The 20,018-nt window shown below is 33.4% G+C and overlaps 3 protein-coding genes across 4 annotated transcripts; all 3 read right to left on the minus strand.

The window, feature by feature from the left end:
* Positions 1-8,023: 8,023 nt before the first annotated feature.
* LOC105115090 (uncharacterized) lies at positions 8,024-8,821 on the minus strand. The gene has a single exon (XM_011011876.1). The coding sequence runs from the start codon at positions 8,819-8,821 to the stop codon at positions 8,024-8,026; it is 798 nt and encodes a 265-aa protein (XP_011010178.1).
* A 1,293-nt stretch (positions 8,822-10,114) lies between these two features.
* Positions 10,115-15,091, minus strand: LOC105115091 (tyrosyl-DNA phosphodiesterase 1-like). Of its 2 annotated transcripts, none has more exons than XM_011011878.1 (15): positions 14,816-15,091; positions 14,468-14,713; positions 14,231-14,395; positions 13,993-14,053; positions 13,805-13,881; positions 13,454-13,708; positions 13,271-13,360; positions 13,053-13,187; positions 12,571-12,720; positions 11,506-11,609; positions 11,252-11,305; positions 11,031-11,121; positions 10,766-10,846; positions 10,513-10,663; positions 10,115-10,438 (listed from the first exon to the last, which is right to left on the minus strand). In XM_011011878.1, exons 1-15 carry the CDS (start codon positions 15,005-15,007, stop codon positions 10,344-10,346), a joined length of 1,947 nt encoding a protein of 648 aa, XP_011010180.1. In that variant the 5' UTR covers positions 15,008-15,091; the 3' UTR covers positions 10,115-10,343. The 2 variants fall into 2 exon arrangements, with proteins under 2 accessions (XP_011010180.1, XP_011010181.1); XM_011011879.1 differs by having other exon boundaries at positions 10,513-10,657; positions 14,816-15,090.
* Positions 15,092-15,650: 559 nt separating this feature from the next.
* On the minus strand, positions 15,651-18,506 carry LOC105115092 (chaperone protein dnaJ 50-like). Its single transcript, XM_011011880.1, has 10 exons — positions 18,307-18,506; positions 18,162-18,224; positions 18,010-18,076; positions 17,865-17,924; positions 17,494-17,544; positions 17,297-17,377; positions 16,856-16,968; positions 16,599-16,716; positions 16,293-16,419; positions 15,651-15,901 (listed from the first exon to the last, which is right to left on the minus strand). The coding sequence occupies exons 1-10, from the start codon at positions 18,429-18,431 to the stop codon at positions 15,798-15,800; spliced, it is 909 nt and encodes a 302-aa protein (XP_011010182.1). The 5' UTR covers positions 18,432-18,506; the 3' UTR covers positions 15,651-15,797.
* Positions 18,507-20,018: the final 1,512 nt, after the last annotated feature.

Consider the following 20,018-nt stretch of genomic DNA (forward strand, 5'->3'; position numbering starts at 1 on the left):
TAAAATTTAAAGAGCTAAATATTAAAAGTGATGAGAGATAAAGGAGGGTAAAAATGATTGTCAGTGTCAAACTAAAGATGCATTTAGAACATGTGCTGGATAGGGATAAAGGGGTTGCTTAAATGATTCAAACACTATTTTAAAAAGCATTATTTAATTGTTTTGAGATGTCACACATTGACCACAACCATCCTTCAGGTACTGAATTGTGCAATACACCGGTCAATTATTTTTTTTAATATTTATTATATAAAAAAGTACAAATCTACCCCCTTACCCCCTTAACAATTGAAAAAACAAACACAAAGTGAAATGACTAAAATGACCCTGAACAAATGACAGTTTGTGGCACTTTAATCAGCTACTACTAAGGTCAATAAAGGTAAACTTTGAGCCACAGTTTCCGGTCTAGCTTAATTTTGGCCCTGTTTTACATTCATGGAGTCGTCGTTTGTTACTCTTTCTCTTAGTGTTGTTGTTTTTTTTTTTTTTTTTTTAATAATAGTCGAGGTTTTATTAGAAGAGAATCAGATTATCAATAAGTTAATGGCAATCTAGTTAGTAGGGGAAATGAATAGGGTCGATTATTTAGCTGCTAATTCAAAGTATAATTTTTATATGTTTTCATTTTCTTATTATTTTTTTAACAAATATAGAGTAATTACCAAAATATTGGGAACTCACTTGTTTGTCTCTAGTATGAAAAAGAAATAAAACGACATTCAATAAAAATAAAAATAAACAATATTTTTATTCTTCAAAATCACAATATACAATTTTTGATTTGTAAAACTAATTGTTACACATCCTAAAAAATTTAGAGAATGACACAAGAAACTCTTCATCTTCAACACAATGCCTGGTCCCCTGAAATATCAATTCAAAGAATCCTGCTTCATGTCTGATGAAAGAGGTCTTGTGGTTTTATCCAAATCTCAAATACCCATCATGAATTTAGCCCATTCGCAAGCTTCATTTCATCACAAATATTCATTAATAGAGAACATGAAAAGTTGCATAGGGAAATGAATAACGATAGCAAGAAACTTGTGAGTTTTAGATTGCTATTTTATTTTTTTTCCAAATTCAAACTTATTCATTCTAAATTCATCCAATACCAACAAGAAGAATGGAGAGAAATTGTTACAAACTAAAAGCTATTTTATTTTTCCTGAATTCATCCCCTTCCTTCATTCACCACTCCTATCTAGCCCATTGGCTTTATTTGAAACATCAAAAGCTGCATATTACTCTTCAGCTATATAAATTCTAGTGCCACTAGAAATTCTATTAGCCCACAAAAGAGTACGATCTAGCAGGTAAGATTCAGGCCCTATCTGGAGTCTCATATTGGTGATGTCCAAACCATGAGCCTCACTGAGCTTCAGCTTCAAGTCCCCGACGTAATTATTCCGATGGGCTCTTACTTCGTATCTCTGGTATTGCCCATCTGGGTTTTTCCCAACGATCACAATAGTGAAAAGTAGTCGGAGGGTAATTTCAGAATCATTAACGAGTCGATAAGATGCTAATTTTGTGTTATCTTGCAGCAACAGCCCATTAAAAAGCAGCTCTTGGTTCTCTACAGAAAAAGAGGTGAACATATCATGGACTGCCTCTTTCAGGTCCTTAACAGTTGTATCATCAGGAAGTTCCATAGGGATCATTGTAGTGCCATCAACAACAACCCTGACCTTCAATGTCTGCCAAAAACCACATTTTGTATCATAGTTAGTTCAAGAACTTGTCATGGCATAAAACTATAAAATTAGCGGGTGAAATACAGCATAGTTCAAGAAAATCAAGTTAGATGAAAAACCATACCATGTTTTTTCTTTGAAGTCCTGAATTTCAGATGTGTGCTGCTAAATTCTGATGAGCTAGCACTGCTAGAGAGAATGATAGAGGTCGGCTATGAGCTTCTGATGGGCATGATTATGCCAATAACTCTTAATTAAAGCGTATTTCCAATATGATTTGGATGCCTTTCTGGTTAGCTAGATGGCATGTGAACCGACTGTCAGAAGATCACTGTATTAACATGTCAAGGCATGTGTGTGTTTATTTACTTTCAATTGTACAACATGGTTTATGTGCCTCTCTGCATTTTATTTTATTTTATTTTATTAGTTAAATCATTCTGTTTTATGGAAATGGTCTTTCATATTTCTCATTGCCTATTTACCAATTGCAACATTGTAATTTCCTCAGCATGCCCAAAGAAAATATTCGTTAATCGTAAAACAGACAGGCTAAGGATTTTAATTGACTCTGAAAACAGCACCATAAATGAAAGTGTACAAGGCCTCTAGATAAGATGACCAAGTAGTGGCATCCACTGAGTTTGAAGAAAAATGAAGAGCAAACTTCAAATTATAAAATGATTATTAAAATTTTTGCATTCGGACTATATTTTATATTAATTTTATTTTTAATTAAGTTTTTTTAAAATCACTTAATAGAAAACCTTAAATTCCCTAGAAAATGATGTTGTTTCTTACAAACAAAAACAAAATTTGGATGGAAATATTTTAAATATATAAAAGTTTTTAATTGAGAATTTATATAAAATTTGAGGACAAAATTGATGCATGAAATTATTTGATAATACTATTGACACTATCTATATAGTTCGAACGAAGATATTTTTGAGGTTTGTCTGGAATTTTATTACTAGAAATTTTATATAGTTTTTACTGTTTTATGTAACTAAAAGAATAATAGGAAACTATATATAAATAACAAAGATATTTAAACTCAAAACCTTTAAAAAAAAAAAAAGAAGAAGATTGAACACTAATACTAGCTACTTGAGTTAAAATTCTTTAGCTATATTCATGGCCGGCTCTAGCTAGCAGTTAATTTGTTTTCTTTAAGTAGCAATCTTGCTTGCTGGTTTGTAGATATATCCTCGCTGAGGTCTAAAATAGAAGTCTAATTCGTTACAGGAAAAAAAAATAATATCAAATATGCTAAAACTTTTGTCACCAAACTTTGTTCTGAGAAAAAATAAAAAGATCAAGGACCAAAATTGACATCTCACAAAAAGCCCTTTTCACACTTTCAATGTTCAAAGGGCACAGAAATATTCAATTTTGTCCCTAAAGTTTCACTTTGTTCATATCCAATCTTCTTTGGGCTTTTACGCTTCTGTTCATAATTTAATTTTTTGTCATTCATTTTCTCTCGATGTGTAAAGAAGAGAGAAAGTTCCTGTATAACAAATATCAAGCCGTCTTTGAATGCGGGAGAACTTAATATATATGGTTTCTTTTAATGATGTTCAACAGTTCAAAAATCTTTTTAATTTGATTTGATTTAATTTTTTAAAAATAAAATATATATTATAGTTAGTTATGAGGTTAGAGAGGTACATAAGGTTAGAGAGGTACATACGATGGTTTTCTTTCATATTATTTTAGTCAAGAAAATTTGAAATATAGGTTTTTAGAGTGAGAAAACTTGAACCCTAATCTTCTAGGGATTGAAGCTAGCTTTGATGGTCATAAAAGATTTTAGATGGACTCCATGTCATTTATCATGGTAGAGGATGTGTTGTCAGCATTATTTTGAAATATATATATATATATTGGAGCTTCTTTTGAGATAAATATATGGCAGATTGCAATAGAAATAATGATAAAACTAATTCTTACAAATTATAAATATGCTATTTTATTTTTCCCAAATTCGATCTGATTTACTCTAAATCCATCCAATTCCATACAAGGAGAATGGAGAGAGATCGTTACAAACTAAAATCTATTTTATTTTTCCCTGAAGCCATCCCCTTCCTTTACTCACCAGTACTCCCATTTAGCCCATTGGGTATATTTGAAACATCAGAAGCTGCATGCTACTGATCCTGAACTATATAAATATCAGTGCTGCTAGAAATGTCATTAGCCCACAATAAAGTACGATCTTGCAGGTAAGATTCAGGAAACATCAAAAGCTGCATGCTACTGATCCTGAACTATATAAATATCAGTGCTGCTAGAAATGTCATTAGCCCACAATAAAGTACGATCTTGCAGGTAAGATTCAGGCCTCATTTGGAGACTCATATTGGTAATGTCCAAACCATGGTACATATGGAGCTTCAGCTTCAAGTCCTGAACAGTATTACTCCGGTGGGCTCTTACTTCATACCTCTGGTATTGCCCATCAGGGTTTTTTCCGATGATTCCAACAGTGAAAAATATTTGGAGGATAATTTCAGAATCATCAACGACTTCATAAGTTTCTAATTTTATGTAATTTAGCAACAACAGCCCGTTAAAAAGCAACTCTTGGTTCTCCACGGCATAGAAATGAAACATACGATGGACTGCCTCTTTTAGGTCCTGGACAGTTGCATCATTTGGAAGTTCTATGGGGAACCTTGTACCATCAATAACAACCTTGACCTTCAATGTCTGCAAAGAACACATTTATATCATAGTTAACTCCAGAATTTATCACGGCATAAAGCTATATAATTAGCAAGTGAAAATACTACATAAGTCAAGAAAATCAAGTTCGATGAAAGATCATACCATTATTTTTTTCTCAAGTTCAGGTGTAGGTAGCTTAATTCTGACCTAGTACTGCCAGAGAGAATGATTTAGGTCGGCTAAGAGCTTTTGACGGGTACGATTATGCCAATAACTCTTAATTAAAGCATATTTCCACTATGATTTGGATGCTTTTTTGTTTTGGTAGAGAACTTGTGAACTGACTGTCAGAAGATCATTCTATTAACATGTCAAGGGATGTGTGTTATTTGCTTCTCCAAGAGAAAAAAAAAGGGGAATTAAAAAAAAAAAAGACTTTCAATTGTACGACATTGTTTAAGTGTGTGCTTATTACTTGTTGGTCAAGAATAACATATATTCATAGTAGAAATAAGGAGTTGATTGAAACTGAACTATTTTATGTGTCAATAAAGAAACCACTAACGATTTGTTCTGCCTATACGAGTCAAAACAATTTTTTACTCCTTAACAATCTTTCAATATCAATATTGATGGAGATTTTTCTGTGTAATGGTGGGTTTTTTCTCACCTTAAACTCTAGACTTATTATCTGAGTTTAAAGGATTATATCCTTCCAAAAATGTTCTCTCAGTTTTAATTTTCATTGATGAGAGAATTAACTCTCCTCGTGAAAATAAGAATACTAGAGAGATTTTTTCTCCCTAATAAGATAAAATCTATCTTTATTATGTCAAATTACTTGACAATTTGACTTTCCCTTTTCTTTTCTTTTCCATCTAATTTGTGTTCTAATTTGTGTTACACTCAAATATAAAATAGACTAAAAAAATTCAACATTTCCCACTCTCGTATGGTTGGGATTACAAAGTGATAAATTAGGGGAAGACACATTATAAAGGTAACGTTTCATAAAACAAAATGTTCTAAGGGTAACACGTTTTTTCTTTGAATATAATTAACCCCTTATTTAAAACTCTGGAATCAATATATATTTTAAAATTTCTAGTTTTTTTTAATTACTAGATGATGGTTATCATTTTTCTATGATATGTTTTTATCCTCCGCCGCGATGGCTACCGAGGAGCAACAATTCAGATTAGCAATACTCCACTTATAGATTCCCCGATTGGTTCCTCCTTCAAGGTTTGGTCTTCTTATAAAAATGACAAATGCGTTAGATTTAAAGCTCACCTGATTGAAAGAAGCAACTGCATGGGTTTTTTTAGAATAATCAACTGTATTAATAAAAAACATAGGTATTTAAAAGATGACCCCTGAAAAGTTTAAAAGTCGTTTAAAGAAAAATAAAGTGTTTGCGTTACAAATAATATAGGAGGAATAAGAAAGAAACTTAGCTAAAATTAGATTCACTACACTTTAACCCATGAATGAAGTCATTTCCAGTAGAGCTAAAATTAAATTCCCTAAACTTTAGTCAAACTGATAGTCTATGCAAAATCAAAGAGAAACTGGAATTCCAATCCACAATATTTATAAATCAATAAATCTATAATTTAAGGGATGCACAAGATACTCTCCATCAATGTAAAAAATTTACCCATAATTGCCCAAAACTAGAACAATGAAATAACAAATGATCCATAGTCTCCAGCTTTACTGCAATTGTATGGTTCTTCTGATGTTGAACACTCACTAATGTTTCTTCTGTTGCGGTTTCAAGATACCATATATTTCACTAATATTTCAAAGATACCATTTATCATCTGGGATTTCCACAGGGTGTCTTCTACCATCAATAACAATCTTGACCTTAACTGTCTGCAAAATACCATATATTTCAAAGAAATAATAGTCAAATTCATTTATATATATAGAGAGAGATGTTGTGTATGGTCCCACACCATGTGATAGTGGGACCACCACATTTAATGAGAAGAGAGGCAGCTGACCACTTTAAAATTAAGTGGTTCGGGTACTGTAGCACAAGATTTGAAAAGAGAAGAGAGGAGAAGAAAATCAAGAGAGAAAAAGAGAAGAAAAGGCAGCAGAGCAGCCTTCATTCTTTCTTCGATTTCCAGCTCGTTCACCGTTGGATCGGGCTGAGATTTTGACAGAAGCTTGTAGACACGTTGATCTTCATTCTGAACGGTTGGATCGAAGATTGGTGGTGTGGAAGCTGGCCGTTTTGACAGAAAACGGGGCTGTCAGTTTTGTGAGTTTTTTCTCAAATAATTCTCCTTTAATCTTGTTGTAATCCGAGAATAAGTTGTTCTTGATGATATATATGTTGTATCCCTTAGTTGAATCTGAGGAAGAATGATTGTGAACCCATTATTTGTTGATAGTGGAAGTTTTTAGGTGGACTACGGTCCCGTGGTTTTTCCCGCATCGGGTTTTCCACGTTAAAAATCTTGGTGTTGATTTTGTGATTATTTGCATTATTTTTCATCATTGTTTGATTCTGTTTTACTGCACAAAGAGGGAAAGAATTGGGACTTGTGAATTGTAATTGTATTCCGCTGAATTGATCCGGGTAAATTGGTGTCCGGTTGTTCCGAATTTTCTCAACAAGAGATTACTGGATTGGATTGGATTGGATTAATTAGTTTATACATAGAGATTATTGGATTGGATTGGATTAATAAGTTTATTAATTTAGTGCAAGCCTAATAAAATAATTAGTAAGCTGCGCATGCTTCCTTCTTTTCTTTGTCTTTCATGCCTTGAAAAAAAATACGAGAATAGCACTGCCACGCACAAAAATGAAAATTCGTAAAAGGTAAGATGTACGGTTTCTAGTGGCCACAATAAATAATGATAAAATAGAATAATTAATTACACAATTATACTCCTCTTTCACATAAATTTAGGATTCAACATAAAAATTATATATGAGTTTCATGATAAACTGAATAATTCCTTTTATAGAGATACAATTTATTTTTTTATGGAATAAATTATAAATTTAAATTTACAACCAATTAATAATATCAAAGATATGTACCCATAATTTCAACCAAATATTCAACATTTTACAAATTAATTATGGGTTATAAAAGCATGTATTAAATCCCAAAACGTGCACGTAAGGAAGATGCTTTCTTTGATTTTGCAAAATCTTTTGAGACTTTAACACGGATGACAAAAGGGAAACAACTTAATTAGCCATTGAGTTGAAATATTGATCAAATTCTCCAAAAAATTTGGAAAAATGAAAGAAAGAAAGAAAGAAATTGCTCAAATTAAAGAAAGCATCGTATGAATATGGTAGAAAGTATCCATAAATATATACCAAAAACACTGAAGAATTTTTAACATAATCTTGAACAAACCATCGAGTAGTGTGAAAGTAATTTCTCATCACAAAGGTTTACGTCTTAAAAATCGAAGCACAAAAGCAATATATGCTATCTAAGCATTGAAAAGGAAATTTACTGACACTACATGATCATAACTTGTTCAAAGAGTAGAATGTTGATGCTGAGCCTAAAGTCAGTGCTTGAGCTTGATTTATACAGTTAACAACCCTAGAAAAATTGAAGCACATGTCATGGAAAATTACCCTCAGGAAAATTCAAGAAATACTAAGATCCACTGGTTACAGTTCCATTGAAGATCTCAATTGTATCGCCCTGTTTAACATGGTTCCACCGAAACGATCGATCATCGTCCATAACATTCTGTTTATGTATGAAAAAATACCCTTCTTGTGGAAGATGGAATTGATATTCCTGTTGCAAATCTTGCAGCTCTTTTCTAATCTCTCCAACATTATCCAATGGATTCACTTCGATAGGAATCTTCTTAGTGCCACACTTGGTCACAACAATCACCCTCAGTTTCTTGAGACCTGTAGAGCCCCCTTTTGATCCTGAGCCAGATGGTGATGGCTTTACGTTGACGCTAATCTCACTATTATACTTCAACTCACATTCATGTAAAGACTGATGATCTTGCAGCTCCACACCATTCGATTGTAGCACTAATCTTTTCACTGGAACTGGCTCTATCAAATGAATCTTTTCTTTTAGATGTAGCACAGTATCGCTCATATCCATTTCAAGAGGGGCAAGCGTTTGGTTTGATGGAATCTTGATACGCAGCTGAACTTTCTTGGAGTGTGAGGTTTGTTCAACATTGACTTGAGGTTTTTGATCGGTTTCAGGGGTTACAAGGAGTTGAATGCGAGAGTTTTGAAGGATTTCACAATATTCTACATCTTTATCATCTTGAAGAACTTGGCCATGAAATACTAGGGTTTGCTTGTTTATAGGTATACCATGGTACTTGTGTACCTTCTCTTTGATCTCCGAGACTGTATCAAAGAAACCCACTTCAATGGAGAATGGCCCGCCTCTTTGGGGCTCAAAAATGACATCCATTGACAATGATGGCTGTGGATGAGGTATGGATGGCAATGGAGATTTTGTGGGGGTTGGGATGTGAGGAGGGTTTTTATATGTTGTTGTAACAGCATGCGATTTTGCCTAATTGTGTGGCGATCGCGAGATGTGAGTATGGATATTTGCAGTGTGTGTGTGTGTATATATATATAGGTATATTAGTGTTGATTTTTGAAGCTTTTGAGAGGATATAGGAAAAGTGTTTCACTTTCGTCATCAATCCTGCTGGCAGCATATCTTGTTTTATTTTCAATTCTATGGATTTGGGTAGGGTTGGATATTATCTTCTTTTTTTTTTTGCCTTCCTCGCATCACTCTTTTATAATCTTATCATAAGATTTCCTCTTAAAAAAAACTAAATCTATAATGGGAAACAGATAAATTCTAGCTCATCCTAAGAAAATCTCTTTTTTACAAGAGAAAAATAGCAAAAATAGAATTAAAAAGCTGTTTGCCTTCAGCTATCACATTGCAGGATCATGTGAGATTTGTTCTTAATTGAATCTCATGAATCTAATGGCTCATAGTTTTCTTGTAATCTGTTGTCGTTTTTTTCCGATAAATTATCCTTAATTTAAAGATAAAATAGTAAAAATAGATTTAAAAAAATTAACCTAGGATCACATAAGATTTATTCGAATCTAATGGCTTATAGTTTCCTTGTGATCTGATGTTTTTTCCACAAATACCAGCAATTTAAAGAAAAATAGCAAAAATAGATTATAAAAAAAAGAAGAAATTAACATTGCTGAATCACCCGAGATTTATTCGAATCTAATGGCTCGTAGGTTTCTTTTAATCTATTATGATCAATTTTTTTTTTCTACGACTCTCATTAATTTTACACCATTCAAACCTTCAGGGATTGGAGAAAACCTGAAGCAAACCGAGAAAGCTGGCCACAACCTGTGATGCAAACTGTTTTTAAAAGTTTTTTTTTTCTTGAAAAATAAGATATTCATATTTTTTAAATGATTTTTATATGTTAATTTCAATTGAAAAAAATAAAAAACCCTTAAACATCAGCATCACCGAGCTCACACACATAGCAGTGAGCAGAAACATAATTGGCTGATTATTTGGTTAGTTTAATCATTGATTTTATCTAGCAAGGGATACGGCTATAACTCACATTTGATAGTCCATAACATTGATACCATTAAGTAATTTAATCGCTATCAATGAGCATTTGCTAATTTATATCATAAGCATTTTACTTTCCCTTCTTGCTTCTTTTGAAGTGTTTTACAGAAACATTTTCACAGAGCAAACTGTTTCAAGAATTAAGGATTTTTAATGCTATTAAGAAAACAGATTAGGGGCTACTCAATCATGCATGTTGAGATTAAGAGCTGTGCTTCAAATATCAAAAATCCAGATATACTTTAAATAAAAAAAATTGAACCTCTTCCCCTTGGCTTTAACAATATTTAAAGAGAGGTAAAGCCCTTTATGGTTAAAGGCAGGGAAAATGGTAAACAAACAGATGAAGTCTGTTATGCTAGTCCTGAGAAGTATAAAGCTGTACGGTCCTTGGCCAAACCTGGCCGTAGACATCCTTCTTGCTATAGCGCCGGTCCCAAGACCAGGGAACATCTGCCATGACGATAACAGAAGTCAGATGCATGCAACAAAAAACAGGCAGAAATGAATGGGAAAGAGAAAATGACCTTCTGAGCTGTATGGTTTAGGAGGGAGTTCATAAGGCACTGGCAATGGAATCACTTTGGATGCCGAATCGCTAGTTCCTTGCCATTTCAGAGTCACTAGTGTTGCTCTCAGCTCTTCAGAATCAGCTAATGATCCACAATTATCCTGAAACTAGAGGGCAGTAACTTGTCAATAAATCTCATATAACGGTGGTAGACTTGCCATTAAATCACACTACAATTTAGTATCAAAAGGCCCAGATATAGCAATTACCATGGATGGACATCCATCACTTGTGCAAGAAAATCCAGAACCGTATCTTCTTATGGAAGATGGTAGAAAGAGCACTCCCAGCTGGAAAAAATCACACGATGAATTAAGGCATCGATGTTTCTAGGGGATCAGAAGGCAGGAAACACATGAAATTGTGAACGTATGAAAATTAACCAAAAAAATATTAAGGAAAAAATCATAATTTGTTAGCGTTTGCTTATTGTCACATTATTGTCACAGAAACATGATTTCCTCATGCACATACCTCGTACGAACGGATCATCAACTGAGAATTATTCTTCTGCAAAGCCCCCCAGGCTGCTTTGCTAAGATTTGATGAAGTAAGCAAAAACCAACTGTTTGGAAAACGTTTCAATTCAGTTTCAATAGTAAAAAATTGATTGACTTCTTGCAGTCATTTAGCTCTTCTTCAGGCCACGCAAAACTCTTAAGAAACCATTATAAGTGAAAGAAAGCAACCCTTACGCAAGTTTCTGGCTGTTATAGCGAGTGAAAGTCTTTATATGAGGCATCGCCCGACTGAAACAATGGAATACACAAAGTTAAGCGTCTTTCCCCCAGTTTGAAGAAGCAACCACAGCAAAAGTGGCAATGCATGTGCTCACAACTTAAGTGGCCATGAATAAAAAAACCAAGATTTGGTGATGGAATTTAAATGATACAACTCCAGTTAGCATTTTGTAATCCAAACTGTCACTGGGAATGATATGGACATATACCAGCGGCCAGAATGGGATGCCTTCCATTTAGCCCAATACTTCTTCAAAAATCCTTTTTCAACATTCTTTAGTGGGCCTGGAATAGCATTTCCAGCTGCATAACCCTGAAGAAAAAAGTAAAACAATCATAAGAGAATAGCATTGGACTTTTACAAGTGCAAAGCATAGCAATAACACTAGTGGAAAAATATGAATATAAAATAGACCCCTGGAGCATACAACATGAGAATTGAACTATTCAACTTCATTTTCAAACATTAACAATAGATAACATTAAAAAAAACAATAACTTTCCAATAGCTCATAGTGCAGCACAACAAGACCCACATTTACACATATTAAAATACCATGAGTTACAAGAAATCCCATAGAATTAGTGTTAGACTTGTGTGTAATCTGATTGGTCAAACCTAGTCAACTTGACTTGTTCTTTACAGCATTGAACTTCTCCACTGGATCAATCATAATTGGTTGTTTATGAGCATGATTTCTTTAACATCTTGTTCACAAAACTACACAACCACACAATCTTTTACTTTCTAGCAGTGGGAACTTCAAATCAATCAAAAGATAATAAAATAAAAATACTTGGCATCCAGGGCAAGAGAATTTTGAATTGACCATTCATGCCCAAAGGCAAATTCATTTGAAATAAAGATGTGGGTTAACAGTAATGGTTGTTTCCATCTGGCTTTATTAATGATAATGTCAAAATTACAAACAAGATCAATGCACATAGCCTCATTTGACCCACATCTCAATAATATTCAGAAGACAGCTGAAAGCAATCCCTAGCCCCCCTTCCTCCAACTAAACCCCAAAGTGGGGAACATAAGTTGGTTCCTGGCTACCATGTGTCCAGTTTACTGGCTGGCTGCTTTAATGCTTTCAACATCTTATAACTCCATAAAAGATAAGCAATCTAAAATGATGCCCAGGTCAACCTATTATCCAAGAAAAGACAAAGTTCAAAACCTTAAAATGTTTAAAGATAAACAAGGATTTGTGGAAAACAATGCAAGGTGCAGTGGAAAAAGCTCAAAGAAAAGACCTACATGTTAGTACCTCTAAGGAGCATCTGACATCCTCTACAGTAGGCCATATTATTTGAGGCTCTCCAAGACCAAGAGGTGTTTTATCTTCAGCATATCCGGATGACATTGAAATGGCCAGTTCGGTCATCCACTTTTCATCCAAAGAACCAAGGGAAGAGAACTGCAACAAGGAAAGAATACGAAACAATTCAATAAAATTTCTCAAAGCAGAAGGAAGTGCATGGTAGCACTAGTAATTTCCAAGATTTCACCCACAGCCCATTGAACAGTTCAAATAACTCTCTCATCTGTAACACAGGAAGATCAGCAGACTGCATAGCATGAATCAACTAGTCAAGTTTAAACTTTTTTTACAGAAGTAAAGAACTTAAAAAAAAAAAAAAACTACTGATTAAGATGACATTTTATTTCACTTCAGCACCTGTTCACATCAAACCTCAATTCTCACATGATCAGTACTCATTATACTAGTAAAAGAGGAATCCACCATACCTGATAAACAAGAGGAGACCTTTTAAACTCATTGTCGAAGGTGCATTCTTGAAGAACACTTTGTAGCTTCATATGTCCCCACTTCCTTAGATCGGCACCAGTATGATATCCAGGAACAGATGCAATTAACCTGACCTGAAAATTGTGTAACTAGGTTCATAAAGATATAACATTCCCAGACAAAAATTCCAGTAAGGATAAGAGACTGAATAACATACCGCTGCATGGCTATAATCAAATTTCTTGAAAAAGGATGCATTGATACTAATACTCCCAAGGTTTGGTAACTTTACAATAAATTCAGGCCACTGTATACATTGAAAAGAAAAGGATTAAACTTGTTCAGAAAGAAATACATGGGGGAAATATCCCTAATCATCTCCGCTGCAATATAATTATACCTTCAACACGCTAAGATAATCAACCAAGTCATTTTCAAATCCACATCCTTTTCCAGGCTTCTTCTCCTTCCAAGGGAAATCTTGCATCCACAAACCTTGGCTTTTGTTATTCCAGTCAACATGTATTAAATTTGCTGTATGAACAATAATTCGCACTCCTCGAGGATAGACAAGAAACATAGCCTTTGAATGGTGTGTCCCAAATGAAATGGGTAGCCAGGGTTTGTGCAGAATCCAATTTGCAGGCTTCCTTCTCTATAAAATACTACCAAAATTAAAATCCCATCACCCAAAAACAAATCTTCAAATGCTTAAATTGAAGACTCCTATAAAAACAATCTATAATCAAACCTTCATATGCTCCAATGTACCATCACCCTCCCCATGAATAACCATGACATTAGGAACTTTTGCAATTGTCGGACATGCTGCATCAGAAAACAGAAAAAACAACGAAATGAGCCAGATTAAACTACCTAAAACCAACACTATGCAGGGTGAGACAAAAATAAATAAATAAATAAATAAATAAAGCTCACCAGACAGTAACCAATCCATATCCACCATGTAATTCGAAAGTATAGCAACAAGTATATCTCCCTACACAAAGAAACCAAAAACCAATCACTCAATCAAAATCTTCCATCATCAATATACCAATAAACACTACAATATAACTCTTCCACATTCGCACAGTCTCGTGCAAAAATATAACATCCTTATCCAATTCAATGACAACAACAACCTTATTTAGAAACAACAAGAAAACACCATTACCTTAATCACATCATTTATCGAAACACAAGACGTATTAGCCCAAGCTGGCAACTCTTTCACTCTCAAAAGCCGAAATGTCAACGCCAATTCATCCTCCGAAACACCAAAATCCCTAATCGCCTCGTCCTTACAATTCCTCTGCGGTCCACCACTTTCCATCTCAACCTATAAATTCCAATCAAATAAACAAATACACTAAAAAAAATTAAATTACACAAACAATAATAAATCAAATACCTTTGAGCTACTACTAATCCCTTCTCGAATCTTCTTCCGCTTGCTCTCACCTGTACCATTTTCTCTTCCCTCGAAACAACCTCGCTTCTGTAAATTACCATTAGGAGTAATTAACACGTACTTATAAAAATAATTACCAGGGATTAACTCAATAATATCATCGTTAATTATCTCCGCTTTCTCTCCGGCTCTCAGTTTCCTCCTCTGTTCCCCCGATTTAACCACGGCCACCGGATTAGTCCCCTCCTACAAACAAACTAATCATTAATTTTTTTTAAGACAATTGCATAGTAAAAAGAGAGGGAGAGAGAAAGAGAAATAATAAGAGAGAGAGAAATAATAACTGACCACGGTTATAGTGGATGAGGTTAGGGATAGGGTTAGGGAGAGGTGGTTACGGCTGAGTCTTTTATCGGAGGCCCAAATGTCGTTCCTGCCGATGGTGTTTTGGCCGATGGAGAGAGCGAGTTTAGGGATTGAAGCGTTTTCTTCGAGACTTGGACTCAGTGGAACTAAGTAGGCGATAGGTGAGTGAGTCATCGTTTCCGGACTCGGTGTTTCGGTCTCAGGCACCGAGAGAGGGTTTTGGAGAAGAAGACGGTTTGTATGTTGAGGTGTCTTTTTGGTATAAAAAGGAAAGGGCAAACTTCAAATTTAACCCCTAACTATATAGATAGTTTCAATTTCACCCTTAAATTAATTTTGTATCATTTTTATTCATCCAATCTTTCTTAACTAAGTCTTTTTATTAGCAATGAATTCAATCTAAAATATAACTTATTTTCCAGAAACAATGTCTTTTTATAGAAAAAAAATATAGTTAACTAGCACAATTTTGAATTATTTATTTTTTTATGTTTTTGTAATCTAAATTAATTAGAAAATGGATAGAGAACTTGTTTCGGAGCCAAATTGATACTATAACAATATTCGGGGATATATTTGAATTTTTCCTAAACAGGAAAACAAAACTGTGTCGTTTGAAGAAACATTCAATTTTATGACCAATCTCGGCCTAACCATTTCTGGAATAAGAAGAATAATGTCAGAGCTGAAAGAATTAAAATTTATATTTCATTGGAAAAAAAAATTAAGTGATCCGAGAAAGAATTCATACAATTTCATAAAACCCTCTAAGAGGGTACTCAGCTTCATATATTGGATGTTTATCAATGCATAAGTCTGTTTAAATTGCAAAATTCATGTTGCTTTCATATGATAGAATAATTAAATAGATCAACTATTTCCGTACAACATTTAAGCAGGAACTCATATATTTGTTATCTATCACCAAAAAATTGTGTTGTCAGCATTTAAGCAGGAAAATCTGCTATCTTCTACGCTTGGATTCTTTACGGAGATCTGCAAAATAGGTCTCCAAGTTAGACTTCTCCCATAAACGTCTCTGAACAAGATCTTCCTTTGTTGATTCGTCTGAAAAACATGAAAGTTAAAAGCAGCAACTCAGTGAACCAATTACTTATAAGCTCCGGACAAGTTAAATCAGAGCGAGAACAGAGTCTGGAAGCCACTGCTGATTGCATCCATCACATGATTCCTATACAGCTAAAAGACATGTTTGACGATGCCAAAGTTTGAAATATTTGGCCAACTCTGTAACATGGTCATGAAATCTTTCGAATATACTGAGCAATCTTTAACTGATTAAAACACAAGCTTGTAAGGCTATCCATAATCAAGCTATCCTTTAATCTGTAAATCAAACCCTACTTAATGCCTTGGCAAAGTTTCCTTTATATTGATTAACACAAACACAACGGATGAACATTTAAGTTGGTAGGTGGAAATATCTGTAAGTGATTACCAATGCTGCCCCATGCATCAAGAGGCACTCTCAGGGATCTTTGTGTTAGGTAGACAGCATCTTCCCAAGAATATGGTGCTTGTTTCACCTTGTATCTCCAGAACCAACAACCATTCCACAGTAATAGCTGGATGAAAAGGAAAATCAATCAGGAACGTTCATAGTCATTACTTAAGATTCAATTCTAAATGAGCATTATGTGGTGACAACAATAAGAACAAAGAAACAGATCAGTAACAATATTCTAATATACCAAGGTCTCTCGCCTGAGCTGGAAAAGAGATTTAACAAGATGGGTATTCTAACCTTGCCAATAGTGTAAGGCAGAACTATAAATCGGACACCAAGAAGTTCCCAGATGGAAGGTTTGTGAGCGCCCTTTATGTCCAGTTCAAGTTCTTTGCTGAGATCTTCCTCCACTTTCCTGCCACAAAAATATATCTTATGATCACAAAGAGAGTCTGGCAAGATTAATGCACATGCTTATCAGACATAAAGGTTAATGAACAGATTCACAACCATCAGTCAGATGTATCTCATAAAAGATCAAAATAATTACATACTTGTCCATCTGCTTGTTGCTCTTCTTCTTATTTGTAACTCCTCCACTGCGTTCAAGTTCCAAAGCCCGTAGTCTATTTTTATAAGCAGGAGTTTTCTTGACCATTGCTACAGCCTGCAATGACAAGAAGAATTAAAAAAAAAAAATCTGCAATCTGCATATAAGCTTTTTTTCCGACAAAATATTTATACATAAAATCACACTGCAAATCCTTCAGCCTATAATTTCCTTGCCCTGCTTTTCTGCCATTCAATACATATTCATCACAAAAAAGAACACTGCACATGACAGAACTTTCAAAGCAAAAGAAACAGCCACCATGACAAGTGTATTGCAATAAATCAAAACTAAAGCTTCTGCAAATAGAACCCATGCTAGGTCAACTACATCCAAAAGGCACAACAATATCAAGTTTAGCCACAGTTAAGTTTCAGGACAATACCTGATTATACCTTGTCATCTGATTCATATACTGAAACCCTGAGAGAATCAGAAGAAGACCAACCAGAACAAAACGTGGATCCTACAAAACATGCATGTCAAAGTTAAAACACAAATTTAACCCAACTGCTACATCTATCAGCTACTACCAGCAGCAAGAACACTAAAATTCCAATAAATCAACATAGGCATTCTCACCGTTTTGTGACCATAATATGCATGATAATAACGAGCCGTATTGTAAAACACCTATAAGAAAGAAAAGCAAACAGCTTTAATAATTTTATTAATCTCAATTTCAATAAATGTGAAGACTCATCTATAATAAGCACATGAACGGTCCATATAAATACAAATGCTCAGTATATTCACCAACTAATAATTCAAATCATTCACCAAAATCTTCACTCCCCCGAACTTTTTTGCAATTCCTTTGAATTAAATAAAATTATATAAAACTAAATTAAAAGTTCAAAAAAAATCCCAATCCCTTCCTATTCAATAAAATTATATAAAACTGAATTAAATGAAAAGAAGAAGAAGAAGAAGAAGAAGAAGAAGAAATGCACCTCCTCTGGATGAGCAATTGCATAATCATATTGCTCTCTTGTAGCTTCATCTTTTAAAATCTGCATTTCCCAAAAACAATTAAAAAATTAAGCAAAAAAATTATGAGCAAAAATAAACAAAATTGAGCAAAAATACTTTCTTTACCTCATAAGCATTAGCAATTTTCACAAACAGCTTTTTGGACTCCGGATCTGGGTTTTTATCCGGGTGACTAACCATAACCCATTCAAAAAATATATATCAAAAATTAAAATTAAACAAAAGTAACAGATAAAAATATGAAAAATAAAACTTACTGTTTCAACGAGAGTTTATAATAAGCTTTTTTGATCTCTGAAGCATTAGCAGTTTGCGTAACGCTGTAAGAAACAAAAGCAAAATCAGTAAATTGACAAAATCAACAAAAAAAAGAAGCAAATATAGTAAAATAAGAAAGCTAACCCTAGTAGATCGTAGCAATCATCTTCGTCACAATAGATAGCTGATGATGATGGAGAGATTATGAGGATAGAGAACATCAGAGTTAGTGCTGCTGCGCAACACCGAATCGTTGCCGGTGGCGCCATGGTAACGGAGTAGAGTTCAATTTTGACTTGTCGCCCGTTTTGGAGAATAGAAGAGGAGAAGAGTGGCTGTTGGTTTTTGTGCAATTACAAAAATGTACAATTTTATCAAGAGGAAAGCAGAGAAGCTGAGGGGAAAATGTCATTTCACCAAGAAGAGAAAGTCAACGGTTTGAAATGCTGGATATGGGCCGTTCAATACATAGTTATGAAATCCATAATGGGTTTGACTCAGCCCAAGGTGAAGGTCATGGGTTAATCATATCAAATTCAGGTCTAAACGGGTTTGCTTAAATTTTTTTATTCAAATAATTGAAAAAAATAAAATATTATGTGAAACTAAATCTAAATTAATTTTTAAATTATATTTTTTTGTGTAGGGATTTAAAACCCTGTTTCAGATGTTGAGATATCAAAGTAGCTTAGAAAGTGATGAACAAGATTTTTTATATATATATTTATCATTACCAATAAATATTGAATCAAGAAAAATATATAGATATAATTTTCTTGAATTCTCGGATGTGTTGAGTTAGCATGCATTACCACCAAACACCTTATATTTGGTGTTAACCAAACCTGGTTTTGCTAGAATTGATAGTATGCTAAGTCCAGTCTTAGATGGATTTGGCATCGTACCAAGTCCACTCTCAAGTAAAATTAAGCTTATTATGACCAATCATGTCTCAATTTTTTTGCTAGATAAAAGAAATAGAATATAACTCACAATACAACTCAAAATATCATAAAAATAAAGTTATACTCCAATCTCTTTTATCTACAAGATAACAAAACTTATGAGTTATAAATACATAATAAGACCTTCGTAACATAGATTTACTATTTTTATTATCTATTACATATATATTTGTAGAGTATTTCTCTTTAAAATATTATTATATTTTTCTTTCTAAAAAGATATTTATTTAAGTATTAAAAAGTTCTTATCTCCACCAAAAAAAACCTTTTGCAACTAATAGTCACAAATGGCCTTGTCCTACCAAGTACTAAATATAAGCTATTAAAGGAGAATTGATGAAATTGATAGGACTATTTGATTAATTAATTATTCAATATAAGAGCTTTATTCCTATACCACTTGAATTTTTTTAGAGTATTCTATATAATTAGAATTGTACTTCATGAATTTTATATTTATGTAATAAGAGTATAATTTTATGTATAATTAAAAAAAATTGATGTGATGATAGATATGTTGATTTGCGGAGTGTAATAATTTTCAATCAATTTTTCAATGATATAATTAATTCATATCTTTTATATTATAATGATTAAGTGAGATCTAAATCAATATTAAATAATAAGGAATTAAAAATAAATGTAAGAATAAATTATTTAACGAGAAATGCAAAATATTTTAGTAAGAATAGTTTAAGATTCTAGATATAATTTGTGAGAAATTATTTATTTTTTTCCTATAATTTTGGTTCATTTTCAGTTATATAGGATGAAAGATAGTAATACAATCATAAATGGATTTTTTTTAATACTAAACTACAAACCATGATCTAAAAATCTTTGAGCAATATGAAGCAAGTAAATTTCAAATGACCATAGCAAATTTAATAT

The sequence above is a fragment of the Populus euphratica genome, unplaced genomic scaffold (assembly GCF_000495115.2).
Source record: "Populus euphratica unplaced genomic scaffold, PopEup_1.0 scaffold631.1, whole genome shotgun sequence".
In the NCBI taxonomy this organism is placed as follows: Eukaryota; Viridiplantae; Streptophyta; class Magnoliopsida; order Malpighiales; family Salicaceae; genus Populus; species Populus euphratica.